This window comes from Pan paniscus, chromosome 15 (assembly GCF_029289425.2).
Source record: "Pan paniscus chromosome 15, NHGRI_mPanPan1-v2.0_pri, whole genome shotgun sequence".
Lineage (NCBI taxonomy): Eukaryota > Metazoa > Chordata > Mammalia > Primates > Hominidae > Pan > Pan paniscus.
The window spans coordinates 103,573,411-103,587,306 of record NC_073264.2 but is presented as its reverse complement, the minus strand read 5'-3'; the positions used below and the strand labels follow the sequence as shown (position 1 = coordinate 103,587,306).

Genomic DNA, 13,896 nt, shown 5'->3' with positions numbered 1-13,896 from the left:
ACTCCACAGGTGGACAGTCCTCTGCCCACTGGTTTTCTGAGATGGCCCCAGGCCAATTCAGCCCTGCCCTACGATGGCTAACAGTAAGTGCCTACACCAGCCTGCACTTGTGGGGTCAGAGGAAACAGCAAGACGCTACCTTGGTTGGGGAGGCAGGTTACTGAGCAGGGTAGAACAGGTCAGAAGTAGTTCAAGCCATTCATAGTCCCTGTGCTGGAAATCCCCTGAAACCCAGACTTGAAAACAGAGTTGGCCTACGGATTTTGCAGTAGGAATAGAATTTCTTTCCATGAGAAGGAAAATAATCAGTCTTGACAATTATTACCCTTAAGAAAGAAGCCTCAGCTACTTCTCCCACCACCCGAACCCACATACCTGATCTGGCTTGAGCAGCCCGGCGTCCTCTGCACCCAGCTGGCTCAGGTCCTGCTGGGAGCAACTAGGTCCGAGCTCTGTCACACTCGTCTCTGAGGATGAAGAAGGAAGCCCGTGGGCATAGATGTCCTCCTCATCACTGGACGTCAATGTCTGATCCCGTGGAGGCTGCTCAAGCCAGGGCTTGTGAGTGCTGGCTGCCAAGGCAGAGACCGGAGTCAGCTGTCCTCCCACACTCCCCAAGACACGTTCAGAAATGGGTATTTCTTTCTGACCTGTGTCATCATCAGTGACAGCATGCCAGAGATTTGTGCTGAGGTGGCCAGAGGCCTCCATGCTGGTTAGGACGTCCTGCTCTTGGCTGGGCTCCACGGGGCTGCCTTCATCAGCTCTGGTCCCAGGCAGCCACTGTTCAGCACTTGGGGCCCAGCTGAGGCTGGAAGGCACAGCGAGTGAGTTCAGCAGGGGGACTTCACAAAAAGTGCTTTGGGGGCCAATGGGTTGGACGTCTTCCCCATCATGCGCCCCAGGAGAGCTGTCCTGTTCTTGGAAGGGTAACTGTGTGCTATTTGGTCCATCGTCTGCAGGACACGGCTCATCTTCGAGTCCCGTGACATCACTGCCTCCCACATCTTCCCTCGCTCCATTGAGCAGCTCCCGCCCATGTGCATGGTGACAGTGTGGCATTTCAGTTCTAATGTCATCTTCCTCAGCCAGAGAATCAGGCACTGATCCTGACACCTCCAGGACATTAAACGTTTCTGGGTCAGTATTTTCCTGCGGGACACCGTTCACTTCACCATTGAAGCCGCTTTCCTGGTCTGGAGACTCTGCACTTAACTGATCCACGCTACTGCCCAGGACACTTGAGGTCATCGACAGCAAGTCTGTGTTCAAGGACTGGGGACTGCCCCCAGGAAATTCGGAGCAGGGTGTTGATTCCAGGGAGCTGTGACAGGTGCTCCTGCTTCCACCTTCTAATTCAGAATAAGAACATTCAAAATAAGGCACGGTTCTATATGATTAGTAAGAGACTAACTTGCACACATATTTTTGGCTCAAGAAAAAAATATTTTAAATAAAGGATATTTGGTGAATGAAGAATAAACCTCTTAAGTACAAATAATCCCAAAAAAGAGATGCTTTCTATGCATGCAAGTACTGAACAAATCCATGGGTTTGAGGGCAGCTAAGAAAAACCAGGGGACAAACTGAGATGTTCACCTGGGTCACAAACCAATTCCTTATAGTTATTAAAATGCTTAGAAATCTAATAACATTTCCTTCAGTGTTGCAGTCATCTTAGCTAGAGAGGATTAACAGGAACCAAGGAGTAAAAGGTCTGAAAAATTCAGTGTTACACAGCCATAACAAAGAATGAAATCCGGGCTGTGCACGGTGGTTCACACTCATAAGCCATCCTAGCACTTTGGGAGGCCGAGGCGGGTGGGCCACCTTCGGTCAGGAGTTCAAGACCAGCCTGTCCAACATGGTAAACCCCTGCCTCTACTAAAAATACAAAAACTTAGCTGGGCGTGGTAGTGGGCACCTGTAATCCCAGCTACTCGGGAGGCTGAGGCCGGAGAATTGCTTGAACTTGGGAGGCGGAGGTTGCAGTGAGCCAAGATCGCACCATTGCACTCTAGCCTGGGTGACAACAGTGAAACTCTGTCTCCAATAAATAAATAAATAAAAATAAAGAATGAAATCTTGTCCTTTACAGCAACATGGATGGAACCGCTGGCCGTAATCCTAAGCAAATTAATGCAGCAGGAACAGAAAACCAACAGCATGTTCTGACTTGTAAGTGGGAGCCAAACACTGAGCACGCATGGACATAAACATGGGAAGGACAGACACTGTGGACCTCCAGAGCGGGAGAGGAGGCGGCATGGGTCAAAAACCACCTACTGCATACTGTGCTCACTACCTGGGTGCTGTATACCCATGTAACAAACCTGCGCATGGACCCCCTGTATTTAAAATAAAAGTTGAAAAAAAAAAAAAGAAAAAAATTCAATGTTAAATCCCATATTTGGTAGCATATTCAACACTAAACATAAAATGTCCCAAGTATTTACCAGCATAGATCTTCTGGTTTCCACGACTTTCCACCCAGGCTCACAGAATCTCTGGTTTAATCAATGGTATACATGGATAAACCAACACTTTTTTTTTTTTTTTTTTTGAGACGGAGTCTTGCTTTGTTGCGAGGCTGGAGTGCAGTGGCGTGACCTCGGCTCACTGCATCCTCTGCCTCCCGGGTTCAAGTGATTCTCCTGCCTCAGCCTCCCGAGTGACTGAGATTACAGGCACATGCCACCAAGCCCAGCTAATTTATGTGTTTTTAGTAGAGACGGGGTTTCACCATGTTGGCCAGGATGGTCTCAATCTCTTGACCTCGTGATCCGCCTGCCTCGGCCTCCCAAAGTGTTGGGATTACAGGCATGAGCCACTGCGCCCGGCCCCGACATTTTAAATACTGAAAACTATGCCAGGCGCGGTGGCTCACGCTGTAACCCAGCACTTTGGGAGGCCGAGGCGGGCAGATCACCTGAGTTTGGGAGTTCGAGACCAGCCTGACCAACATGGAGAAACCCTGTATCTACTAAAAATACAAAATTTGCTGGGCATGCATACTCAGGAGGCTGAGGCAGGAGAATCGCTTGAACTCAGGAAGCGAGGTTGCAGTGAGCCGAGATCGTGCCATTGCACTCCAGCCTGGGCGACGAGCGAAACTCTGTCGTAAAAATAAATAAATAATATAAATACATAAATAAATATTGAAAAGTACAAAACTGAGACCCTTTAAGCAGGGTGGTGAGTACACACAGGTGTTCTGTCATCATTTAGACCTTACAGTGTGTGTGTGTGTGTGTGTGTGTGTGTGTGTATTTTCTATTAATGTGAAGTATTTTGCAGTAAAACTCCTTTGGGGAAGAAATGTATGTGTTCTCTGCTTTTGGATGTATGGAGCACTGCTCACTCAGTGAGCAGCAGCACTCCCAGAGAATCTGGAAAGACTGTAACCCCAGATGGGTGTGTGCCAGCTACAGAGGGTACCTGTCTTCTTCTTCTTCTTCTTCCTTTTCACTTTGATAGGCTTCACGACAAGCTCCTGGTCAAAGTCCTCTGAGCTGATGGCGTTGAATCTCTGTGACGGGGGCTGGCTGCCCTTGCCCAGCTCAGGGGTGGCCTGGAGCCCAGGGGGCAGGAGCCCGGAGCCGCTGTCGGTGGAGTTGAGCGAGCTGCTCCTGCTCCTTGGCTCGCTGGCCACGGAGCTGGCCATGGAAGAGCCTCTGAGCCTCGTCTCAGAAACTGTGGCCCCTGGCAGCTTCTCCGCTTGCTGCACGTGGACACGCTCTGAGCATCCAGACATCTCCAGACCATCTCTCACTAAGAAAGAAGAGTCTGGTTTTACCACTGGTGATCCAAGAGAGAGCTGATGTGCACTTATCCACGTTTGCTAGCCCTAAATACCAGTTGTCACAGAGGCACTAGCCAGCTAAAGAACTGAATGATTCTAAATTCATAGAAACCAGCAAAACTAGGATGGGCGCGGTGACTCACACCTGTAATCCCAGCACTTTGGGAGGCCGAGGCGGGCGGATCACAAGGTCAGGAGATCAAGACCATCCTGGCTAACACAGTGAAACCCCGTCTCTACTAAAAATACAAAAAATTAGCCGGGCATGGTGGCGGGCGCCGGGGGTCCCAGCTACTCGGGAGGCTGAGGCAGGAGAATGGCGTGAACCTGGGAGGCAAAGCTTGCAGTGAGCCGAGATTGCGTCACTGCACTCCAGCCTGGGCAACACAGCAAGACTCCGTCTCAAAAAAAAAAAAAAAAAGAAAAATCCACCAAAACTAAAAGAATCACACAAAAGAGTCTAAGAAATAGTTTTTGTTCTTCAAGAAGCTCATATATTAAAATCAGTAAAATAATTTGCCATAGCTGTCTTTTTATACTTATTTATTTATTTATTTTTGAGATGCAGTCTCAAAATTTAATAGGGTGTGGTGGTGCACGCCCATAGTCCCAGCTACTTGGGAGGCTGAGGTGGGAGAATCATTTGAGCCTGGGAGGTGGAGGTTGCAGTGAGCTGAGATCATGCCACTGCACTCCAGCCTGCATGACAGAGTGAAACCTGTCTCAAAAAAAAAAAAAAAAAGTAAAAAAATACTAAGAATACAGCATTTCTCGCTTCAATTTACAAATTATTTACAAATGAGAGATGCCTGTGTATAACAAAACAGCTTAGTTATACTTCATACTAAGACTCTGCCTTGAATATACTTTAAGATTACTCAAAGGGCATTTGAAAAATACATGTATACCTGTAATTAAGTTTCCTGGAAGAGGGAAAGGTAATTTTCCATTAGAACAAACTCAAGACAGAGAAGTCCATTACCACACAGCATCAAGGCCAGTAGACCGCAGAGTGAGAGCAGGCATGTGAGTCCCTGTCTCCTGTCCCCAAGCCCAAGGGCCAGTGAGCTTCCCACTGCAGTGGACTCATCTTTCCTGCAACATGACACCACAGGGCACCAGGCCAGAGCAGTTCCGGCTACAGTACCCTCAACACAAGACCACAGCCCACTTTGATCCATTCGCCATCCTCTCTTTATCGAGGATCCTCCGTGTGCCAGACACAGGGCTAGCTGCTGGGACACGGCAGTCCATAAGACACAGGAATTCCTGCCCTTGAAGCACCCACATTCTATTGAGGGCATGTGTTAGGGGCAGACTGCAGGCAATGAAGTGTACACTGGAGACTGGAGGGGAGGACTCTGCTGTGAAGCGACTTGCTGAAGATTACATAAGTTAATGGCAGATCTTGCCTAGAGCTCCCTGTCCAATAGGCAGCCACCAGCTACTTGTAAGTACTGAAATTCAAATTGATCAAAATTGAACAACATTTAGGCTGGGCGCAGTGGCTCATGCCTGTAATCCCATCATTTTGGGAGGCTAAGGTGGGAGGACTGCCTGAGCTCAGGAGTTCAAGACCAGCCTGGGCAACATGGTGCATGGTGAAACCCCCTTTCTACTAAAATACAAAATATTAGCCTGGTGTGGTGGTGCACACCTGTAATCCTGGCTATTCCGGAGGCTAAGGCAGGAGAATCATTTGAACCCAGGAGGTGGAGGTTGCAGTGACCAGAGACTGCACCACTGCAATCTAGCCTGGGATACAGAGCAAGACTCTGTCTCAAAAAAAAAAATAAAAATAAAAATTAAACAAAATGTAAAATTCATCTCTCAGCTGCACTTGCTATATTGCAAGTACTCAGCAGCCACACATGGACAGGGACTGCCTACCAGACAGGGCAGATGGGAGCATCTTCATCACTGCAGAAAGCTCTCTGGGCAGCAGAGGTCCAGAGCTTAGCCTGGTGGCTCCAAGTCACCACCCTTCCTGAAAGCCATGCTGCCCCTTTGATGACACTGTCTGAGGGGCCCCCAGCTCATAAACTCAAGAGTCAGAGCTTATTCACTTCTTATACAAATTATGTTTTGGAATATTCACCCCAATTTGCCCTCTCTGACATCAGAGGTAATGGTAGTGAGGAGGAGGGTGATGGGGCCCACATGGCTGTTGTTGCCACCATTAGGAACAAGTTCCCTGAGGAACCCAAATATATAAAGTATGTGGATGTCCGCAAGAGGACACATATTAGGATTCTTTGCTCATTAAAATTTGGGCTTGTATGAATTACCAAAAAATGTCAAAAGCACAGAGAAAAATAAATCCTACAAGGAAGAACTGAGTTAAGGGTAAACGGTATGTCCCAGATGACAGATTTAAATATTCTAAAACTTTATGCAAATCTATGTCTTTTGGAGCATTAATCCCACATACTGTCTCAGACGGAGAGCAGGGATCAGTAAAGTGGTTTCTGATTTTTCCTTCCTCCTTTCTCAATCTCCCCATCGTCCACAACCATGAAAGCAACTCCACTAAATGTGAGACTATCTGATGTAAGCCTTAAAGTAGGTGACTTTCAAGAAATGTACTGTAAACGCTATTTTAACAATCAGAGGAGCAGCCGGGCACAGTGGCTCACGCCTTTAATCCCAGGACTTTGGGAGGCGGAGGCAGGCGGATCGCCTGAGGTCGGGAGTTTGAGACCTGCCTGACCAACATGGAGAAACCCTGTCTCTACTAAAAATACAAAATTAGCCTGGCGTAATGGTGCATGCCTGTAATCCCAGCTACTCAGGAGGCTGAGGCAGGAGAATAGCTTGAACCTGGGAGGCAGAGGTTGCGGTGAGCTGAGATCGCATCATTGCACTCCAGCTTGAGCAACAAGAGCGAAACTCCGTCTCAAAAAAAAAAAAAGAATCAGAGGAAACCCTCCAAATCCTCCATGTTCAAATAAAGTTGCAATAGTTTAGCAAAATAATGGTAAGTTTTTGGTTTTGTTTTTGAGATGAGGTCTCACTCTGTCATCCAGGCTGGAGTGCAGTGGTGCAATCTTAGCTTACAGCAACCTTTGCCTCCCAGGCTCAAGCGATCCTCCCACCTCAGCCTCCCGAGTACTTGAGACCACAGGCACATGCCACCACGCTTGGCTCGTTTTTTGTATTTTTGGTAGAGACAGGGTTTTACCATGTTGCCCAGGCTGGTCTTAAACTCCTGAGCTTAAGCGATCCACCCACCTCGGCCTCCCAAAGTGCTGGGATTATAGGCGTGAGCCACCGTGCCTGGCCCAATGGTAAGTTTGATCAATTATTAACTGCAATTACAAACAACAGAGTATAGTACTTCCCATCATATACATGGTACATTTTATAATAAATACAAACCTGTTGATGTTAATCCTTCAGGCCTGCTTGAAATTCTTATAATGTTCCTATCTCCTTTCAAGAAAAATATTTCATTTTCTGTGCACGAAACAGACACAATATCACCGGATCCTTCCAAACCAGCAATTGTGGCCTGTCAAAAAAAAAAAAAATCACAAAACTAAACAACGGTAACAGCTCAAAGCATAAAAATGCATGTGTGAGAGTCCAAATCAGTCAAATGATAACTGCACTTTACTATGGCAACTTTCTGAAAATTCCAGTTCAATCCAAAGTTAGGTAACATCTCACAGATTGGTAAGCAGGATCTGAGGGGTCCCCTGGCATGGTGGGGCCTCGGTCATCTCCGACCCACGTGCCACCCTGCCCTCGTCCCTGCTGCAGGTGCACCGGCCCTGCCAGCCCAGTCCCAGCCCTGTTCCTCCATGGTGAATGCACGTGCTTCTCTTTCTGCTCAAATTCCTTTCCTATCCATGTTTGCTGGGGAAGTTCCAGTTCTCTCCAGACGCCACCTCTGTGAGAAGCGGCCTCTGCTGCTCGCCCTCTGCTGCAACACCCAGGGCTCTCAGGGCTTGCAGCACTTCATCCAAACTTCCGCTTGGCGCCCCATTCCTGGGCTGAAATAACGTGCAGACACATCTAGTCCCCCTACTGTGTGCATTCCTGCAGGAGAGGCCAGTGTGCACTGCAACTCATGGGTTTTGAATGAATACATGAAGGGAGGGGAGGTTCCTCCAGCATTATCTGAAAGCGGGTGGCAACAAAACACAGGACATCCTGAGCCCATACTGACTTACAGCAAGTCCTTGCTTTGCTGTCGACAGTGCAAATAAAGAGACTAGTCTGTTGTAGAAGGAGAGTCTATGTTTTGGGCTAATTTTAAATAACTGATGGACTGCTGCAAACATAACATTTGTTTCCGAAAGCTGCCAGTCATGCTGCCACTGGGTGGTCCAGTCTCTGAGGGTGACTGTGACATCTGTCCCAGATAGTCCCGTCTCCATTTCTCTACCTATAAAATGAAGTTAATTATACCTACTGGGTAAAGCATCGGGTAAGTGCTCAGATGAAAGAACCAATGCACAGTTACAAAGCATCTTGATGCTACTAATTAATAAGTGCACATAAGTTCAAAAGGTATCCAGGGAAAGAAGTTCTCTGTAACTGAGGAAAGGGTGCAAAAATACCTTTCAGAATATCCCTTATAAAATGAACAAACTCAAGGCACCTTGATGATTCCCCTAAGTCGATGCTTCTTCCACCCCCACCCATTTTACAGGAAAACAAACCAGGCTCCGGCCGATAAGAGACTCTTGGTTGAAGGCGGAACCAGGCTAGAAGAGTCGAGTCTAGTTCTGCCCCCCACCCCGGGCCAGTTTTCTTTCTGCCAAACCAGTGTTACCAGGCACGGCTGATAATAATTCATAAGACTTCCATGAGGAGAAGATGAACTTCATGTTCTGCTGACACACACCAAAGAAGAAAACCCTTCCTTTTCTTTTTTTTTTTTCAAATGAAGTCTTGCTCTGTCACCCAGGCTGGAGTGCAGTGGTGTGATCTTGGCTCACTGCAACCTCCGCCTCCCAGGTTCAAGCAATTCTCCTGCCTCAGCCTCACGAGTAGCCAGGACTACAGGCGCCTACCACCATGCCTGGCTAATTTTTGTATTTTTAGTAGAGACAGAGTTTCACCATGTTGGCCAGGCTGGTCTTGAACTCCTGACCTCAGGTGATCCACCTACCTCAGCCTCCCAAAGTGCTGGGATTACAGGCGTGAGCCACTGCGCCTGGCCGAAAACCGTTTATTTTCTACAGTGAGGCTCTGCTTATAAAAGAAAGAGGTGCCTGTCAGAGGCCCACTGAGCTCAGAATGGAAGAACGTGAACAGGACAGGGCCTGGTCTAGAGTCTGGGGGTGAGGAGTCGGGAGGGTGAGGCAGGGAGATTATTTTTAAAAGAGCAAAAGCTCTGCTCTTAAGACAAGGAGAAACAAACTAAACAGCTTTGTTTAAAGTTTCTAAATCTGTCTCTGATGATAATCTGTTATCATCTTGGTTTAAGCAGAAATTATTTCCTACCATGATTTTAATGATGTTGGAAATTTGCCCAAGATATATTGCTAAGTAAAGAAAACTGAAAATAAAAAACAAAAAACAAAAAAAAAACAAGTGGCAGCCGGGCGCGGCGGTTCACGCCTGTAACCCCAGCACTTTGGGAGGCCGAGGCAGGTGGATCACCTGAGTCAGGAGTTCGAGACCAGCCTGGCCAACATGGTGAAACCCTGTCTCTACTAAAAATACAAAAAAATTAGCCAGGCGTGGTGGTGCGCACCTGTAATCCCAGCTACTTGGGAGGCTGAGGCAGGAGAATCGCTTGAACTCGGGAGGTGGAGGTTGCAGTGAGCCCAGACTGCACCACTGCACACTACACTCCAGCCTGGGTGACATACTAGGACTCCATCTCAAAAACAAAACAAACAAACAAAAAAAACCAGGCATGGTGGCTCACGCCTGTAATCCCAGCACTTTGGGAGGCCAAGGCGGGCAGATCACGAGGTCAGGAGTTCAAGACCAGCCTGACCAACATTGTGAAACCCTGTCTCTACTAAAAATACAAAAATTAGCCGGGCATGGTGGCATGCGTCTGTAATCCCAGCTACTCAGGAGGCTGAGGCAGGAGAATCGCTTGAACCTGGGAGGTGGAGGTTGCAGTGAGCCGAGATCATGCCACTGCACTCCAGCCTGGATGACAGAGCGAGACTCTTTCTCAACAACAACAGCAACAACAACAACAACAACAACAACAACAAAAAGAACAAGTTTAATTTTGTGTTTACATACAAAAAACATACATAATTTCTCGGCAGAAAATTGGACCTAAATGTCAAAACCAAATTTTTTTTTTCAAATCTATAAAAATTACCAAACCTTCATTTGATTTCCTTGACTGGCCCAAAGGAAAAAGTAAAGTGTAAGTCAATACTGCTCCTGGTAGCATTCTGAGGGCCCTGAGTAGAACAGTTTATAGAGATACATTCTCTTGCCTATAGACACAGAAGATATGGCGGCGTCCCTTCACTTACCTGGTTGACTGTGTCTAGGAGATAGATACTATATTCATTCCAACTCAGCACCCAGCCTTCTTGAAAGAAACATGAAACAAGCCCCAGGTGCCTCTCAGGTAAGCTGCAACTTCCACTGTTGGGGGATTCCAGACGCGGGTGCAGTTCAAAAGGCTTGACTCCCCCGGCAAAAGCATCTTTTAAGATAAATGTGGCTTGAACAGTCCCGTGGACATCAGCCTTCCATAGCCGGAGCCCGGGCCGTGACGCATACAAGGTTAGATCACTTTGCTTACAAAGTCCTGGTATAAAACAAGCACCAAATTTCCCAGTACTAAAATTAGAAGAAAGAAAGAAAGAAAGAACAAAAAACAGACATGGACCGATTTAAAGTAATGCAGTTGTCAACCCTTAATATTAAGTACAGCAAGAATTTTTTGGCTAAGACAATAATTGATTTTTCACCCTTTCTACTGTTTGTTTTTTGTCAAACCACACTGTCATCCCTGTACCAACAGAGGCCCGACCACACCCTCACAGGTGTGTGCCCCATTAGCACACAGGGAACCATTCACTAAGTACTCACACAGCCTGCACTGTGCCTGGCACTTGATCCCACTCTCATGTCTAATCCTTACAACAACCATGTGTGGCAGATATAGTCACGCACCACACAACATTGTATTCAGGCTGGATGCATCATGCCTGCAATCTCAGCACTTTGGGAGGCCAAGGCGGTGGATCATCTGAGGTCAGGAGTTTGAGACTAGCCTGGCCAACATGGTGAAACCATGCCTCTACTAAAAATACAAAAATTAGCCAGGCATGGTGGCACATGCCTGTAGTCCCAGCTACTCGGGAGGCTGAGGCAGGAGAATTGCTTGAACCTGGGAGGCAGAGTTTGCAGTGAGCTGAGATAGTGCCACTACTGTACTCCAACCTGGGTGACAGAGCAAGACTCTGCTTCAAAAACAACAACAACAAACCATTTTAGTCAACGATGGACCGCAAATACAACAGTGGTCCCATAAGATTATAATACCATATTTTTATGGTACCTTTTCTATGTTTAGACATACAAATACTTACCGTTGTGCTACAGCTGCCTAAAGTATTCAGTACAGTCACATGTGGTGCAGGTCTGTAGCCCAGGAGCAATATGCTGTACCATTTAGCCCAGGTGTGAAATAGGCTGTACCTACCACCTACGCTTGTCAGTACACTCAATGCTGTTCATACAACAAAGATGTCACCTAACAATGCATTTCTCAGAATATATCCCTGTTGTTAGGTGACACATGACTGTATTACAACTCCCGTTTTGGAGGAGAGGAAACTGAGGCAGAAGGTGAAGAATCCAGGTCTGCTCATCCTTTCCCTGCTCTGATTCTGTTGCTTCTGACGTCTGATTGCTGTGCTCACTCCACATCCTGAATGGATGAGCTTCACAGCAACCCATCTGTATTGTTGCCTTTTCAGAATTTCTCTAAACCCATCAGAGGCACCAATGTCCCTTCCTGCCCCCAAGCTTGATATTTTTTCTTTCTGAAATTATGAAATATCTGACACAAACAAAAGAATATGCTATATATAGAGTCACAGGTCACTTAGTGACGGGGATGTTTGAGAAATATGTCATTAGGCGATGTCTTCGTTGTGTGAACATCATAGAGCGTACTTACACAAACCTAGATGGCACAGCCTATTACACACCCACATAGTCTAGCCCAGGGCTGTCCAATCTTTTGGCTTCCCTAGGCCACATTGGAAGAAGAATTGTCTTCGGCCACACATAAAATACACTAACGATAACTGATGAGCTAAAAATAATAATAATAATAATAGTCACAAAAAAAACCCTCTTTTTTTTTGAGACAGAGTTTTGCTCTTGTTGTCCAGGCTGGAGTGCAATGGTGCAATCTGGGCTCAATACAATGGAACCTCTGCCTCTTGGGTTCAAGTGATTCTCCTGCCTCAGCCTCCCAAGTAGCTGGGATTATAGGTGTGAACCGCCATGCCCAGCTAACCTGTGTATTTTTAGTAGAGATGGGGTTTTACCATGTTGGCCAGGCTGGTCTCGAACTCCTGACCTCAAGTGATCCACCTGCCTTGGCTTCCCAAAGTGCTGGGATTACAGGCATGAGCCACCGCGCCTGGCCAAAAAATCTCATTTTAAGAAAGTTTACAAATTTGTGTTGGGCTGTGGGTTGGACAAGCTTAGTCTAGCCTATTGCCCCTGGACTGCAAACCTGTACTCCATATGACTGTACTTAACACTGTAGGCACCTGTAACATAATGATGACTGTTTGTCTATCTAAAAACAGAACACGTAATGTGTGGCACTAAGACACCACCTGATAGGAATTTTTTCAGCTCCATTATAATCTTCTGCGACCACTGTCATACATGCAGTCCGTCAATGACTGAAATGTTGTTATGCAGTGCACCATTGTGTATATGTACATATATCCATGCAGTTATGAAGCCTAGCAAGGAAAGGTACACCTGGGAACCCATCCCCAAACTTAGGGAAGAAATCATCAGTCACCCAATCAGTGTTCTCCTGTGCTCCTAACACTTCCTGCCCCCTTGTGCCCCAGATGGAACCACTGGACTGCATTTTGCCTTTATCATTTCCTCACTTTTTTGTTGGTTTAATCGCATATCTATGTATCTCTAAAGACAATATAATTTAGTATTGTTTATCTTTCATTTTTATTAAAATGTATGATGCTAATTGTACTCTTTTGCTTTTTTTCACTTAACACTATGTTTCTCAGATTTATCCTTCTTGATAAAAAGAAGCTGTCGCACTAATTCGTTTCTACTGCTGAATGGTACAGTACGTCCTACTCAGCGTCCACAGGTTCTTGGAAACTACAACTGTAAGTGAAATGACATAGAGCAGCTCCTCAGATAACACCATCTCCTTCAACAACATTGGTGAGGGAAAAACACTGGTTTTGTTATATGTTGTTTTGCTAATGTCGCAGTTTCCAAGAACCTTATCAATGACATTAAACGAGGACTTAATGTATTCCACAATTCATTTATTCATTTTCTTGTTGATGGATATTTCAATTATTATTTTTTAAAGCTATTTTGAGCAATTGTGCTGTGAGCATTTCTGTGCATACCCCTTAGCCCACAGGTGTCAGAGTCTGTCACAGACACTCAGGATGCAGTTGGTGGGCTGTGGGGTAATCGCTGGGTTGCTGAGAGCATATTCAAGTTTAGAAGACAACTTCAAGCTTTTTAAACGTGATTATACCAATCTACACTCCCACTGGCAATCTGAGTTCTCGTTATTTCTCAGGATGCTAACAGAGTTCACATGTAAGCATTTCAGTTCAGCCCTATGCCTGGCTGATTCCTTCTCCCAAATACTTCTCAGATTGTGAAAAGCAAAAACAGCACTGGTTTTAGAGCTAGCCTGGGCTCGATGTCCAGCCCTGACACTTAGTGGGTACGTGGTACGTGCAATTATTGAACTTTTCTGGACCCGTTTCCCATTCTGTAAACCAGGCAGAGTAACTCCCATCTCAAAGGCTGAAGTGAGGAATTAATGAGATTACTTACGTGCAGCACAAAAGCAATGCTTGTGACACTAAGTCCCCATAAGTGCTCAACTGTCCTGAATGAGGCTACAGGTAGGT

The 13,896-nt window shown here is 46.3% G+C and overlaps 1 protein-coding gene across 5 annotated transcripts in view; it reads right to left on the bottom strand.

Annotated features, from left to right (window-relative positions):
- TECPR2 (tectonin beta-propeller repeat containing 2) overlaps nt 1-13,896 on the bottom strand; it is a 136,566-nt gene that overhangs the window by 66,041 nt on the left and 56,629 nt on the right. For all 5 annotated transcript variants that reach the window (XR_008620989.3, XM_055098037.2, XM_034938193.3 and 2 more), the window contains exons 6-9: nt 10,261-10,573; nt 7,181-7,313; nt 3,439-3,771; nt 376-1,352 (exon numbers count right to left, since the gene is read on the bottom strand). Coding sequence is in view for 4 of the 5 variants with exons in the window: in XM_055098037.2 (XP_054954012.1) it covers nt 376-1,352; nt 3,439-3,771; nt 7,181-7,313; nt 10,261-10,573 (1,756 nt within the window). In the remaining variant the exon portion in view is untranslated. The remainder of the gene's footprint in view (nt 1-375; nt 1,353-3,438; nt 3,772-7,180; nt 7,314-10,260; nt 10,574-13,896) is intronic.